The sequence below is a fragment of the Chiloscyllium plagiosum genome, unplaced genomic scaffold, assembly GCF_037043375.1.
Source record: "Chiloscyllium plagiosum isolate Xiang-an unplaced genomic scaffold, Cpla_swu_hap1 HiC_scaffold_11, whole genome shotgun sequence".
NCBI lineage: Eukaryota > Metazoa > Chordata > Chondrichthyes > Orectolobiformes > Hemiscylliidae > Chiloscyllium > Chiloscyllium plagiosum.
In genome coordinates, this window is record NW_028270149.1 from 80327821 (window position 1) to 80344362 (window position 16542).

General features: G+C 40.2%; 1 protein-coding gene and 1 pseudogene across 2 annotated transcripts in view; one reads left to right on the forward strand and one right to left on the reverse strand.

The window, feature by feature from the left end:
* Nucleotides 1–16542, reverse strand: part of LOC148148841 (sodium- and chloride-dependent neutral and basic amino acid transporter B(0+)-like) — a 430083-nt pseudogene that overhangs the window by 185348 nt on the left and 228193 nt on the right. The window lies entirely within an intron of this gene.
* Nucleotides 1–16542, forward strand: part of LOC148148842 (sodium- and chloride-dependent neutral and basic amino acid transporter B(0+)-like) — a 57688-nt gene that overhangs the window by 40152 nt on the left and 994 nt on the right. Inside the window, exons 10-14 of the mRNA XM_087992224.1 lie at nt 5395–5520; nt 7894–8012; nt 12826–12925; nt 15241–15350; nt 15457–15627. Coding sequence (XP_087848350.1) covers nt 5395–5520; nt 7894–8012; nt 12826–12925; nt 15241–15350; nt 15457–15627 — 626 coding nt within the window. The remainder of the gene's footprint in view (nt 1–5394; nt 5521–7893; nt 8013–12825; nt 12926–15240; nt 15351–15456; nt 15628–16542) is intronic.

Here is a 16542-nt window from a genome sequence, read left to right on the forward strand (position 1 = left end):
CCAGCTCTGGTCCGAAAGAGGAAGGTGTTTGATGAGGCGAAGAAGTGTTTAAGGGACTTAAATATTCAGTACTCCTTGTGCTACCCAGCGACGCTACGCTTTAATCATGAAGGGTCCGTGTACAACTTCGGATCGCCAGAAAAGGCCAAGGAATTTTTGGACTCTCTTAGATAAATTGTAAGAGATAATTGATGTTGGTTTGCTTTCCCCCCACTCTGGTTTACATCCCCTCCTCCCTTTCTTTTAATATATTAATCCCTTTCTTTTACCTTACTGTTTAATATTATCTTGGGGGGTGGGGAGAGGGATTTATTTGTTTGTTCTCTACTTAACGGTCTTCTCCACCCCCTTGTTTTTTTTATTCTATATATATTTAGGCCAGGGGGTCTAGTTAATGTTGGTGGGGGGAGGTGGTTTATCTTATCCTATTTTACCTCTGTCTTTGAAGCGGGGTTGTTTTCCCTTGTTATTTTGTATTATTATATTTAATTATTACTTGTTGAGGTTGTAATTTTATAGTTATATATGTTTATACATGGCATTAACATTACCAAATATATCCGGGTGTTGGTGTGGGTGGGCGGGTGGGGGTGGGGTGGGGGTAGGGTGCTCACTGTTAACTCTAGCTCTGTAGTATATTTGAATTTTCTTCATCCTATTGAGGAGCGCCTGGGTCAAGGGTGGGGCACTGGTTGGGAGGGGATACAATGGACTTTTGGAAAGGAAGTGGTACCCCCTGGGAACAAGGGGGAAAATCTCCATTTAAATACTTTTTTTTTATTTAGAAATAGTTTTTTATTATACTGTTGTGAGTGTATTAGAGAGCCTTTATTTTTGTGAAATTTATATGCTGTATGCTCGGGATGTTCTGGATAGGGTTTCCCCTCCTGAGAGGTCTCGGATTTGCCCGGACGATTATGGTTGATCAGTCGGTTAAGTGGTGCACCTGGAATGTCAAGGGGAGTAATTCACCAGTCAAAAGGAAGAAAATATTATCAAACCTCAAGAAAGAAAGGGTTGATATAGCTCTCCTACAGGAGACACACTTATTGGATAAAGAACACTTGAAATTACGACAGGGTGGATTTGATCAGGCCTTTTTTTCTTCTTTTAGCTCAAAACGCAGGGAGTTGTTATTCTTATTCGAAGAATTTCCCTTTCAAAATCCTAAATCAGATAAAAGACGAATCTGGACGATATATTCTGATTAAAGCCCTTATAAATGGAGAGAAATATGGGATTTTAAATTTGTATTGCCCCCCGGCACATCCTTTTAAATTTATAACGGAAGCCTTCTCAAAATTGATGGCTCTCGGTGCTCGTCATACAATTATAGGGAGAGATTTTAATTGTATTATGGATCCGGAAATAGATAGGATTCCCAAGAGTACTGCAGGAGTATCTCTCAGATCTAGACAATTGGAGGATTTAAACAAAGAATTAGGACTAGTAAATGTACGGAGATGTCTTCATCCACAGGGCAGAGATTTTTCTTTTTACTCCAATCCACATAAATGCCAGACCAGAATCGATATGTTTTTGCCCCCTCAATTTTTTTACATTCCATATCATCCTATAAAATAGGCAGTATAGCACTTTCCGATCACGCTGCTGTATATATGGAAATCAAGGTGAGGAACAATGAGACATACCCCCGGCATTGGCGTATGGACCCCTTCCTGATGAAAGATAGTAAATTTGGAAAGTACTTCTCTCAAGAATTTAAAACTTTTTTAGAAATTAATTTAGGTACGGCTAACAACCCATCAATGATGTGGGAGACCATCAAAGTTTACGCGCGAGGATTGATCATCTCATACTCAGCGACCCAGAAAAAATTAAAGTGAGAACAACAGCATCTGCTTGAAGCTCGCTTAAAAGTGGCTGAAACAGCATACGTTGACAGACCTTCTATTATCAAATTGCAAAGGATTACGGCCCTTAGGACATCTCTAAACACCACGCTTACCCAAATGGCTAAGAGGGAAATATTATTTGCAAAACAAAGGTTATACGAATTTGGCGATAAACCTGGTAGATACTTAGCATTTCTTGCAAAGAAAAAGAAGGCCCCTCAAACTATCACGTCTATCAAGGAAAATACCGGTATTTTGACTCATGATCATTAAGGGATTAAAGCAATCTTTAGAAAATTTTATTCTGATTTATATAAATCACAGGATTGTGAAGACAGGACTAGGAGGATGCAATCATTTTTTAAAAACCTGACCTTTCCGGACCTAACTCAGGAAAAGGTATCGGTCTTGAATGTTCCCCTAACAATCCAAGAAATACTTGACACAATCAGGCAACTTCAGAGCGGTAAGGCACCTAGCCCAGGTGGCTTTCAAGCTGAATTCTATAAAGAATTTACAGGAATATTGGCTGGTCCACTTATGGACATGTATAACTACTCATGCAGTCAGGGCTGTCTCCCACCTTTGCTGAAAGAGGCAAATATTTCTCTTATCCTGAAAAAAGGAAAGGACCCAGAAGATTGCGCCTCATACAGACCAATATCCTTGCTAAATGTAGATTTTAAAATCCTTTCTAAAATGTTAGCATTGAGGCTAGAAAGGGTATTGCCACATATCATAAAGGAGGATCGGACGGGGTTTATTAAGGGCCGTAGATCATCCAATAATGTTAGAAGGGTTTTGAATGTGATTCAAGCCTGCCATCAGGGAAAGATACCAGGAGTAGTAGCCTCATTAGACGCGGAAAAGGCATTTGACAGAGTTGAATGGTCATATTTGTTTTACACATTGGAAAGGTTTGGTGTTGGAAAGGTGTTTACCAAATGGGTCTCAACACTGTATAGTGATCCCAAAGCAGTTGTGGTTACCAATGGATTAGGCTCGGATAGCTTCAGTGTGGGTAGGGGCTGCCGTTAGGGATGCCCTTTCTCACCATTGCTATTTACGCTAATAATTGAGCCATTAGCAGAAACTATATGGGCTGACCCTAATATAACAGCTCCGAGGATTGGTACAGGTAAACATAAAATTACCCTTCTATTCCTCAGTAATCCTTTGATGTCCATGCCTCGCTTAATCCAAGTTATTAATACATTTAGTGTATTTTCAGGCTATAAAATTAATTTCTCAAAATCGGAGGCTATGCCAATGGGTGGTCTTGCTAGTATACCCCACTTATTGGACGGATCCCACTTTCCCTTTCGGTGGTCCCTGGAGGGTTTTTTATATTTAGGCATTTTTATAACCCCAGTATTTGGTCAGTTATACAAGGCTAACTTTGTGCATTTACTGGAAAGGATAAGGCAGGACCTCCAGCGATGGGGAGGCCTTCCAATTTCCTGGCTAGGTAGAATAGCATTAATTAAAATGAATGTCCTGCCCCGTCTCCTATACCCTATGAGAATGCTTCCGGTGATGCTGCCGAGGCTGGCACTACGTAAATTATATGGCTGGTTAGGTTCCTTTATCTGGAATCATAGACGGCCCCTCATTAAGCTGAAGAAGCTACAGCATCCACAGGCAAGAGGAGGATTGGATTTCCCAGATTTTAGGAAATATCAGTTAAGTTCCCGATTAAGTTACATTGCTGATTGGGTCTTGTCTGACCCGCAAACAATCTGGCTGGACATCGAGGCTTCTCAAGTAAAATGCCCACTTATTAACCTTTTATTTTCAGACAAGAGGAAAATCATTTTGGATCACTGTAAAATCCCTATAATACTAAACACAATTAAAGCTTGGAATATAATGCGGCAAAATGAGGGCAACTCACATAAAACATCCCCCTATGCTCCGATAGTGGGAGCATGGGGATTTCAACCAGGATTTACAGATGCCACTTTCAAACTCTGGAGATCCAGGGGTAGTTCTTGTTTAGGGGATCTATTTAAAGAAGGGGTTCTGATGTCTTTTGAACAGCTGCGTCAGAAATTCGGATTACCAAATGGAGACCTCTTTCGATACTTCCAAATTCGAGATTACATACAGAAAAAGACTACGTTATTAGATAGTCTTTATAAATCAGATAGAGAATGTAGAGTGCTATGGCCAATGGGGGTATCTTCCGTCAGTACTATTTATCATTTACTACATGATGAAGTATCGGGAGATATGGACAATCTGCTTAAAACATGGGATCAGGATTTGGGACTAGAAATCTCTATAGAAACGTGGAATGACATTTGGGAAAACGCCAGAAGAATCACCATCTGCAACAGAACTCAAGCTATTCAATTGAAGATACTTCATAGGGCCCATACAGCACCGGATCGATTGGCAAAATTTAAGGTAGGAGCATCTCCAATGTGTCACAAATGTAAAATAGAGGTGGGCACTCTTGTACATTGCCTATGGACCTGTCATAAGATCCAAAGATATTGGACTAAAGTAGCAAGTGCTCTGACAGAAATCTTAGGAATGGAAATTAGAGTGGACCCTGTATCTCTCCTTTTGGGCTTTTCGAACTTGGATATGCACGGGAAGAGATTATTTTCTATTCTCTCTTTCTGTGCAAGGAAAAATATTTTGGTAAACTGGGTGGCTGAGGGCCCCCCTGGACTTTCAAATTGGCACAGATCAGTTATGGAATGTATTCCCCTTACAAATATGGTGCACCAAAAGACCGAATTATTCCATAAAATATGGCAGCCCTTCTTGAATTATATAAATACAGATATTTCGGCCATCCTAACAAGGGCTTTTATTTAATTGAGATGGCGAACCTGGCTGGTCCGGGGCCCCTTGGGAGAGGAATCCCGCACGAATACATATGATGTTTTGTTACATATGATGTTAATACATTCCGAGCATGTATCTCACTACCCAATTTCTGTGTTATCCGTCAGGTTTTTTTTTTCTCTTATTTGAATAATGTAATTATACATTCTGGTTAGTTGTAGGTTAGATTAGTAGTTAATTGAGTTTCGATTTTTTTTCTGTCGGTATTTTTCTTTTGTTAAAGTTTGGTTATTATTTATTTAAGGTTTAATTGTATATCAATGTTTATACTAGGGTTTTTTTTTATTTTGTAAACTTGTAAAAATGTTAAATTTTCAATAAAAATATCTATAAAAAAAACAGGTTTCTTTATAATTATTGATTCCCAATGAAAGTAGGCATTATTCAACAAATGTATCGAACTGATTTAACTTAGTTTGAGATATGAAATTACTGGACTTCGACATATCCAGTTCACAATTAAGATGTCACAATCTCACCACTCTGATTTACTGATCTCATGCCCATACATTCATCCTTATATTCAGGGTGTGCCACATGGTATGAAGTAATTGGAATGTCTCAGCTGAGACTTTTTGAATTTGCCTCAACATCAGTGACTATACGGAATTAAATGTAGCAGTGTGTGTTGATTGTACGCAGGATTAATATTAATATTTGTTTTGTATCCATTGTTCAGGGTTTGGTTTGGCCTTTATTGCCTACCCAGAGGCCCTTGCACAGTTGCCATGGGCAACTTTATGGTCCATTTTATTTTTCTTCATGCTGTTCACTTTGGGACTTGACACACTTTTTGCAAGTTTTGGTAAGAATGACATCTTTTAAGTTCAACAACAATGTTACTTAATTTAACCAATCTCTTTCTACTTCTATAAAAGGAACTTATTTAAACTATTATATTTGGAATCTGGGGTTGGGAATTACGGCTGATGATTTTAATGCATGAGAAAATAATGTTATTCTATAGTCAAATTCTCCACAATGTCTTAATGAAACCTCAGCTTGGTTGAATGAAGTGTGTTCCAAGTTGTAGGAAAGAAATATTCAGATCATTGTTACCTAACATCTGGAAGATTTACAGTGGTTTTCATGTTTTTTTAAAATCTGCATTCACGTTCAGTCGCTGTTCACAATTTTGTTTTTCTTTATTCATTCATGGGATGAGGTCATTGCTGGCTAGGCAGCATTTATTGCCCATCTCTAATTGCCCAGATGGCAGTTAAGAGTCAACCACATTGCAATGGGTCTGGAGCCACATCTAGGCCAGACCAAGTAAGGATGGCAGCTTCCTTCTCTAAAAGACATTAGCAAATCAGATCAGCTTTTTCAACAATCAATTCATGGTCATCATTAGATTCTTAATTCCACCAACTGCCGTGGCAGGATTTGACCTGGGTCCCTTGGACATAATCTCTGGATTAACAGTCCAATGGTAATACCACTAGGCCATTGCTTCCCCTTTCCTTGTTCTTTCTGTTGTATCATACAACTCATATTTCTGTTTCTGCCCAGTTTCTGCTGCCAAGTTCTAGATGTCTCAATATAATAACTATCATTTTTGATGTACATCTAGATGCCTCTCATCAGGAACGGGATTTGTTAAAATGCATTGAGCCGCAATTATGTTGTGATTCAGTTATCAGACTAATGTGGAGGCCTAGATAAATGATCTGGAGACATGAGATCAACCCTCACCTCTGTGTCAAAAAAGAACTGCAGATGCTGGAAATCAGAAACAAACAGAAATTGCAGGAAGAACTCAGCAGGTTTGGCAGCATCTGTAGAGAGGAAGCAGAGTTAATGTTTTGTGTCCAGTGACCCTTCTTCATAAAACAGCATTCTGAAGGAGGGTCACTGGATCTGAAATGCTAATTCTGCTTTCTCTCCACAGATGCTGCCAAACCTGCAGAGTGTTTCCAATAGTTTCTGGTTGTGTTTCACCTCAGTGTCTGAGGAATTTGAATTCAATTAAATAAACCTGGATTAAATAACACTGCTGTCAGTAATTTTGACTGTAAAGCTATCATTGTGTCAGAAAAACCCATCTGACACCTAATGCCTTTTATAGAAGGAGATTGTGTGTGAGAGACCTTCTTGAAAACCTCAGAACCATAATCATATGCTAGACCCTGGAATCCTTGATATGCATTTTGCTTCAATGCTTTATGTTATTAAAGAATCCAACAGAATATTTATTGCAGCTCACTGTTATATGCAAACATTATATTCATGTACGCTTCTCGGTGAGTATGAAAGTACTCAATTACAACATGCAGCACAGTATGTCATGCTTGAAGTGGCCCAAGTCAAGATAGTTTCTGAGACCTTTCTGCTCTTAGGTCACATAATTATGCAGGGGTTATATAATGTCCTACAAGTTATTATATTAGATTAGATTCCCTTCAGTGTGGAAACAGGCCCTTCAACCCTCTGAAGAGTAACCCATTTTCCTACGTTTACTCCTTACTAATGCACCTAACACTACGGGCATTTTAGCATGGCCAATTCACCTAATTTGCACATCCTTGGACTGTGGGAGGAAACCAGAGACCCTGAGGAAACCCGTGTAGACATCACAACCCACACTCATTCCACACAGACAGGCACCCAAGGCTGGAATTGAACCTGGGTCCCTGGCACTGTGAGGCAGCAATGCTAACCACTGAGCCACCTTGCTGCCCCACAGTGACGTGGTGACATATTAATTGTGAGGCATGAAACAACAACTCTTTCTGAAATAAAGTGGCAAGCCACTCAGTTGTGGTTCATTGCTCCGATAGGAAAAATAAACCAGATGAACTGCCTGGCATCAGAAACAGCAAAGACACAACCTTCCCAATCAGTGCTGCAAACTCTTCTGCAATGCAATCTGGGAGAGCTCTCCCACACATTGTTGAACCAAATGTCTAATATTGTCATTCCCACTGAATCACAGCTTATAGCCCACATCTCAGAATCTTCTATCACCCACCCTGAGGTGGTGAGTTACTGTCAGGAGACATTAGCAAGCCTCCATTTTCCAAACATTGTTCTTATATGAGCAATGACACCCATAGACAGAGAAATCTCTCCCCATTGGCTCCTTCAGTCCTCTTGGCTGCCATCTCTCTGGTGGTGGATTTATCTAAGACTTGGTATAAATCATTAATTAATCACTGATAACTTTTGTTTTCAATAGAAACAGTAATAACAAGCCTGCTGGACCAGTTTCCTGAGTTCCTTCGGCCAAAGCGTCTTTATCTGACAGCTGGTCTTTGTTTGTTATTTTATTTCCTTGGCCTTCTGTTTGTAACACAGGTAGGTTGTAGTTTAGTCATTTGCTATGTTTCCACATGAGCAATCAACCCTCTCTAGACAAGCATACTCAGTAAAATGAGACACTGTTTCATAAATCACAAAGAATTAAGTTCAGTCTAAATAGGCTCCCAGCATTTAGAACCCCACAGCTGGTTTGGTTTTGGACCAGGGATGATCATAAAAATGGATAATTGGCAGTCCGGAATAAGAAGAATTAACTGGAGGAGAGCTGACTTCAATGGGCAAGAATGGAGCGAAGCCAGAGAGACTGGAACAAAATTATGGGGGGAAAAACAGTCACTGAACAAAGGGCTATGTTTAAAATAGATATGATTCAGGTACAGTCAAGGTATGTTCCCTCAAAAAGCAAAAGGAGGACAAACAAATCCAGAGCTCCGAGGATGAACAAAGGAAATAGAATACAAAATGAAAAAGAAAGAGTGAGTTTATGACTAGTGTCAAGACAAAAACTTCAAGCAGAACACTGAGGTTCAAAGGGGAAGTGAAAAGCATATTGGAGAAGTGAAGGGGGTTTAATAAGAAGATTAAGGTCAGAGGTAAAGCCCCCATGGGCCTACTGTGCCACAGAGAGGTGACTAGTGATGGTTTAATGTGAGAATCACCACACCTCAGGGAAGGGGAGAGGTTGATTCTTCATGGTATCTTCAGCTGGTGCAGGAATTGAAACGCACCTCTGACATCTCTCAGCATTTCAAGACAGCTGTCCAGCCAAATGTACTAACTGATGAGAAAACACGGTCAGCCAAACATAACAAGGAATTCCCAAGTCTTCTATAGGCACATTGATAGCAAAATGAGGATTGAGTCAATTAGGGTAAAAAAGGTGGTTTACACAGAGAATCATAGAATCCTATAGTACAGGAGAGGACCTTTGGCCCTCAAGTCTGTACAACCAAAATTATATTAATTCTACATTAATCTCACATTCCAGCATTTGGCCCACAAGTTGAAATATAGGACATATGGAGACAAGAGACATGATTAAGGTGTTAACTGAATACCTTGCATCTGTCTTTACCAAGGAGGTGGAAGCGACACCAGTTTTAGTGATGGAGGAGGAAGCTCTGTCACGATAAAGATCAATATTCATCAGGAAGAAGTTTGGAGTAGGCAATCAATACTTAAATTGACAAGGTCCAGAAGCAGGTATCATGCATCCAAGAACATTTAAGGAAGCAAGTGTAGAAATTAAAGCACCACTGACCATAATCTTTCAGCCTCCCCTAAACTCAGGGGAGGTGCTAACTGGTTAGACAATTGCAGACGTTACGCCTTTATTTGTAAAACAAAACCTGTGAAGGTAAGCCCAGCAATGACAGACAATTCAGCTTAACTTCAGTGGTGGATAAAAATCTGGAAACAAATATTAATGACAGAATCAGTTGAGGCATAGAAAAATATGTGGGTTAATTAGAAACAGTCAGCATGGATTTCTAAAAGGCAAATCATGGCTGACTATTCTTGAAGAGGTAATAGAAAGGATCGATGAGGGTAATGTCATTGATGCGGTGTACATGAACTTTCAAAATGCACTTTAAGCAATGTTACACAACAGATTTATGAAGAAAGTTATAGCTCACGGAACAAAGGAGATAATAGCAGCCTGGATACAAAATTGGCTGGGTGAAAGGAAATGGAGAATAATGATCACCAAATATTTTTTGGGCTGTAGGAAGGTTTGTAGTGGAGTTCGCCAGGGATCGGGATTGGAACAAAAACAGAAATTGCTGGTGAAACCCAAAAAGTCTGGCAGCATCTGTAGGGAGAAAGCAGAGTTAATATTTCAAGTCCAGTGACTCATCATCGAGAAATGGTAACTCCACTTTCTCACCAGAGATGTTCTGTACCTGCTAGGTTTCACCAGCAATTTCTGTTTGTGTTTTTGATTCAGATGTCCAGCATCTGTAGTTCCTTGTTTTACATCAGTCGTGGGAGCCCTGCTTTTCCTGCTTTATTTGTAGGGTATAGACCTTGTCTTGTAAGGGACATTTTCAAAGTTTGGAGATGACATGAATCTTGGAAGGATTGTAAACTCTAAGCAGGAGAGTTGAAAAGTCCACAAGTTCACAGACATGTTGGTGGAGTGAGCAGGTAGCTTCCAGGTGAAGCTCAATGCAAGAAGTTTGAGATGATCCATTTTGGGGGGAGAAAACATTTGACAGATTGTGTAACATCAGGGGTGCAGTACTTAAGAGGTGCAGGAGTGGTCTGGGCAGATTTTCACAGATCATTGAAGATAGCAGGACATGTAGAGAGAACAGTTAATAAAGCATATGGTATCCTGGGCTTTAATAATAGAGTTATTAGGGTATAATAGCAAGAAAGTTATGCTGAACTTGTATAAGAAATTTGTTAATCTTCACCAGGTGTGCTAAGCACTGTTGTGAATGCTACAATATTCAAAGGATGTGAACACTTTGGAAGAATGCAGAAGAGATCGACAAAAATGATTCCAAAATGAGAAAGTTAATTTATGAGAATACATTGGACAGATTGGGTCATTCTCCTTAGAGAGGAGAGGAGGGGTCAAGAGAAGATGTGACAGACATTGTCAAACTCATATGAGGTCTGAATAGAGTAGATAGGGAGAAACTGTTCTCCTTTGTGAAAGGATCGAGAATGAGATGGCTCAGATTTAAAGTGATTTGCAAATGTAATTAGGAAGATCTTTTTCACATTCAGGAATGGAGTGCACAGCTTTGAAATGTGATGGTGAGTCAATTGAGGTATTGGTGATTATTTAGTTGGAAAAAGGGTGTGAGGAAGGGGTGTGTGGCAGGAGTCATAATGCTTGCTGGGGAAGCAGTGTGGACATAATGGGCTGAATGACCTCCTTCTGTACTGTAACAATCTATGATTCTATGATGCTATGTGTAATTGGAGTGCCCCCAAGTTGCCCCCTGAAAACAACACCCTCCCTTCTTTCCTTCCCACCATTTTATGCACGTCTTTATAAACGAAATGTGGATTCCCACCGGCTTGCTTTGCAAAATCCATTTCCAACTCCCCACCCTCAGTACTCTTGTCCCTTGATGAAGATTTCCAATTCCTTCCTGAAAGATCATCATTGAGCTGAAATGTTAATCTTATTCATCTCCCTGTTGAATCTGTCTGCCCTGTTGAATAATTCTAGAATTTCCTGATTTCCATCTCAACCTTCCAGCACCTGAAATTCTTTGCTTTGTAAATCAACTTGCTTTTGTGCCTGGTGCCTGCTTTATCTTGGTTGTGGGGAATGCAGTTTTGGAAAGTGCTCTTGCAGGACACTTGCCGAAGTGGTGAATGTTGAACGTGTTCCATGGTGAGTCAATTAAACAGGCTGCTTTCTCTTGGGTTGTGTCATGCTTTCTGTGATCAGCAAAGTCCATAAGCCTCATCAATTGGATCACAAAACTGTAGAATAGAAATCAGAAGGAATGGCCATCAAACTTTACAGCACTGTGGTCAGACCTTACCTTAACTATTGCATCCAGTTCCTCCCAACAAGACAGACAGACACATGGACACTGGAGACTGTAATGCTAGGAGCCACAAGACCGACCCCTAGAATTGGGGTTTTGAGTTATGAGGAAAGATTCAAGAAATTGTACTTTTCAGGCTGCAGATCAGTCCATTTTGAGAGGTGATCTTATGCGGTTATAGAATGTGATTTTACTCAGAATATTAAATTTATGAGATTAGGGAGCTTGGTTTAAAATGAGGAAAAGCAATTTGAGAATTTATATCTGGAATTCTGCAACACATGAAGAATGATTGACACACAGCACTAATTTCTGCATTGAGCAGTGGAGGCTAAAATCTAGAAATCATTGAAGAAGCAATCAGATGTTGCAATATCAGGGTGTTCACCAATTATCAACGTCTGTATGAAGATGGAGTGATGACCTTCCTCATCCAGGATAAAGCTGTGGTCTCTATTATTATTGCTGCCCTTAATTCCCACGATCGCAGCAATAAAAAGAAAATATTTCGACTAATGTTGCAGATTTAATTTAATAAAGACGATTGCAATTTGAGCAGAGGGAAGGTTGATGATGAATATGTGTCATCTGGGAATGTAGTAGAGGTCATGGGAAGGGGAGATATCTAGAGGAATTTTGTGAACATTTCATAAATATCATTAGTACAATGTTCCCAGGAAGTTAAAACAGTGAATAAAATGTTAAAAGGCATGGAAAGGATCATAATATATAAATCCAGAGAGGTGTTGCACCTGACCGAGATCACATCTGGACAGAATCATAGAATCTCTACAGTGTGGAAATACCATTTAGTCCATCAAGTCTGCACTGATCCTCTGAAGAGCTGCCAACCTAGAACCATCCCCTACCCTACAACCCTGCGTTCCCCATGGTTAATCTGCCTAACCTTTGCATCCCTGGACACTATGAACAATTTAGCATGGCCAATCCACCTAATCCACATATCTTTAGACTGTGGGAGGAAACCAGAGCACCTGGAGTAAACCCACACAGACATGGGGAGAACTTATAAACTCCACACAGACAGTCACCCAAGGGTGGAATCAGACTTGCAGTCCTGGCACTGTGAGACAGCACTACTAACCACTGACCCACCATGCTGCTACATACACATTTGATTGTTTATTTCAGAAAAGCAAAATGGAATACAACTAATTCTAGCCCTTCAGGGAATAAGAGTAAATCGAGCAGACAGGGTATTTTGCGGTTGAGAAAAGATAAATTCTTCAAATCCTTTTAATGTCTGTTTTAAAAATTTGAATGTTATGGTTTTTCCATTTAATGCTTTCTAATTTTCCATTTTATTTTAGACTGGGATTTATTGGTTACATTTAATGGATTATTTCTGCACTGGATGGATTCTCATTACAGTTGCTCTGTTGGAACTCATTGGTCTCAGCTGGATCTATGGTAGGTATGACTGGAAAAAAATAATTACAATTGAAATGTATTTATGAGAATACTTTCACCTTTTCAGAGAACACTACAAAATCTACACTGGATATTGTGCAGATAACTATAGGGTTTGAACAGTTAGTGAGGGTTTAGACTTGAGTCAAATGAATAATGACAGAGGCAAAAGTTTAGGATTATAAAATTCATGAACGAATTTTATTGAACTATGTTTCAAAATCACAAGGCTATGATACCAGATATAACAGGTGAACAACATCATGCATGTCCCACAGTGAAAAGCAAAATTTAGAAACTAGTTGACTTGCTATTCAATCATGCCCTCACTTGATAACTACCCCACAGCAACTGAATCCTTCCAATCCAATTAACCTGTGGCACGCTTGCCTTCATTGGAAGTGGCATTGAGTATAAGGGTAGGCAAATTATGCTGCAGCTTTATGGAACTTTAGTTCGGTCACACTTGGAGTATTACGTACAGTTCTGGTCACCACAGTACCAGATGGATGTGGATGCTTAGGAGAGGTTTACCAGGATGTTGCAGGGTATGGGGATTTTAGCTATGAAGAACATTTAGGCAGACTGGGTTTGTTTTCATTGGAATATAAAAGGTTGAGGGGCAACTTGATAGAAGTTTAGAAGATTGGGATGGCATGGATTGAGTGGAAGGTATGAGGTTTTTTCCTAGGATGGAGGGATCAATTACTAGGGGACACACTTTCAAGGTGTGGGGGGATGTTTAGAAGTGATGTACAAGGCATGTTTTTCACACAAAGGGTGGTGAGTGCCTGGAACACGCCTGCTAGAGGAGATGGTGGAAGTAGACACAATAGCAGCATTCAAGAAGCACCTGGACAAATACATGAATAGGAAGGGAATAGAGGGATACAGATCCTGTTAGTGGGGACAGTTTTAGTATGGAGGAGCAAAATGTGTAAGCGCAGGCTTAGAGGGCCGAAAGGCCTATTCATATACTGTTGTGTTCTTTGTCCATTCTGACTGTTTCAAAACCCCCAAATATTCCCTTCCACCTTCATAACAGAAGCATTACATGGATAGATTCTTAACATTGTTTCAAGACTTCTCACTTCCCTGACCACAATGATGATCCTACAGAACCAGGACATTCCCTTAATGAGATTGTTCCTGTGAGTGTCTTGATCATCATAGGGATTAGGAACATTAATATGCTTCCTGATCCTTTATCTTGGGACACAGGAATAAGAGTAGGCCATTCAGTCCATTAAACCTGTTCCCCAATTTAATGCCATCATAGTTCAGTCAATACTCCAATGTCTTTTATCTGTGCTATCCATAACCATTCATTCCTTTGGACAAGTGTCTTGATCATTTTCTTGCTCTTATGGTGCCCTAAGAATACAGCCAAGGGAATACTATTTACTGATTACCTGTTTACAGGAATTAACATTAGCTATTGTTTCCACTCCCTTAACCATTGTTCACACAAAGATCAAGCTCATCAATTCTAAAGTGATGAATGTAATTTCTTAGCCGACATTTTACATTTCCAGATTTTGGGAGACCAGACATTGGCTGGAAGCTGTCCACCAGGATCAGGCAGATGTCCCAACACACTGGTTATATGGGAATTACCTGGGAATGTATGATACTGATGGAAATACCCAGTGTCAAAAACCCTCTGAATAAGTTCCAACTCTGAGTTAGAGACAGAGACTTCAGAAAGTTCTGACTGACTTATAATTACCAGGAAATGTTAGAGGGATTAAAATCTGCTCTCATTATAAAAATGACTCCCTCAATCATTCACATTGATCTGACAATGAATAACATTAACATTCTCCCACCAAGTCATTCACCTGTGACATCACTTCCCATGGGCATGTGACCACCCACCACTCACTATTCCAGGCAACACATTCCTCTCATCTCCACTATCAAACACTCCCAACTCCATACCTGACCAGATCCAAATCTTCCACAGCCCTGCTCCAGACTCAACCAACATGTCTTCACCACACCATCAATCCCCACTCACTTGGCAACTTAGGCCTCAACCTGCCACCTCACTTCATCTCCCATTCACCTTGAACACTTGTCTTCTCGAAACAGTGTGAGAGTTCCTTCAAAACCCTTAAATCTTGGAGTACAGATAATCGATTTGGTGACAGGGACCACTCTTTTCATCCTGTTTGAAATCTTCAGCGATCCTTTCTCTGTTTAACCTGTTCATCAGTGCCACCTGTACAAGATGAACTTCAACAGTAAACAAGCTGCCCTGAAGACAGGACAGAGTAAGTGATGGTGTCTCTCTGCTTCCTTGTTGTTCACAGGGACAAACAGATTCATCAAGGACATTGAGATGATGATTGGGGAAAGGAATTGGCTCTTCTGGCTCTGGTGGAGAGCCTGTTGGATTCTGATCTCTCCATGCATTTTAACCGTAAGGAGATGTTACATCTTTGAGTGATTTAAGCTGAATGTAAAAATGTACAGTTAGTCCCTTTCATCAGGTTACTGATTTTACTTTCTGTGTTTATTTCACTCAGGCAATCTTAGTCTGGTCCTTAACAACATTTGCCCCTCCAACATATGGACCAATTGAATACCCTGTCTGGTCAATAGCGCTGGGCTGGTGTATGATCATCTTCTGTATTATGTGGGTACCCATCATGGCCGTGGTGAGAGTTGTCCAAGCTGAGGGCGCCACCTTGTGGCAGGTGAGGAAATGTTTGAAAGATCAGGAAACAGTTTCTGTGACAGTCTCTCAGACTCCACTCTCTTTACAGCAATTTTTAGTAATACAGTGCCTCTACTGCTACATTATATCCCACTATACTCCCAAGAAGTGTCATAATGTAAAATCTCACATCAAACCTCATGACATATTATACAAGGAGAAGACTAGAAGCTTGGCTGAACCAGTCAGTGTGAAGATATGTTGAGAAGGAGAAAAGAGAAATAGAGAGGTGGAGATATATGGAGCAATTCCAAAGTTTAGAGCTTTGACTGCTAGAGACAGACTTGGAGGCATGTAGATATCTTAAAGCTTGCTGGATTTGAGGTGATTACAGAGGAAAAGTCCTGGATATTCATGGAAAAGGGAGCCAGGTCTATGCCGAGTCCAAACCAATCCAGAGTCATTTAAAGATGGCAATGGGTTCTGATTCCAGACGTCAGCCCCCTTCCAGGTGTGGCCAGTTATCGCTGGTCTAGAGTAAGTGCACAGTTAACAATCCCACACCACTACATTCCGAAGCTGACTGGTTCCAAGAAGCAAGAACCTTCAAGCAACCCTCAACTTTTAGTGAAGATGGGGCAGCTTCACCATGGCCCTGGTTCACAGCCTCTCACAGGCTTTAGACATTAATCTGGATTTGGGAATTTTTGTGAAAGGTGAGAACAAAACCTCTTATCTATGTCTATTCTGTGTGCCCATGCCCACTGAATGTTAACCCATGCTCGTTCACCCAGTTGGTATTTAAAACAAGATTTGTGAATGGGTATTTGCTTTTGTCAGCAGCTGCATAGTTGCCACTGTGTTTCTAAAGGTCATTGGTTATATGGTTTAGTCAGTATGTTTGGTTGTCTATTTCAGAACAGTCTTTTGGGGCTGCTCTTTAACCCACAGTAGC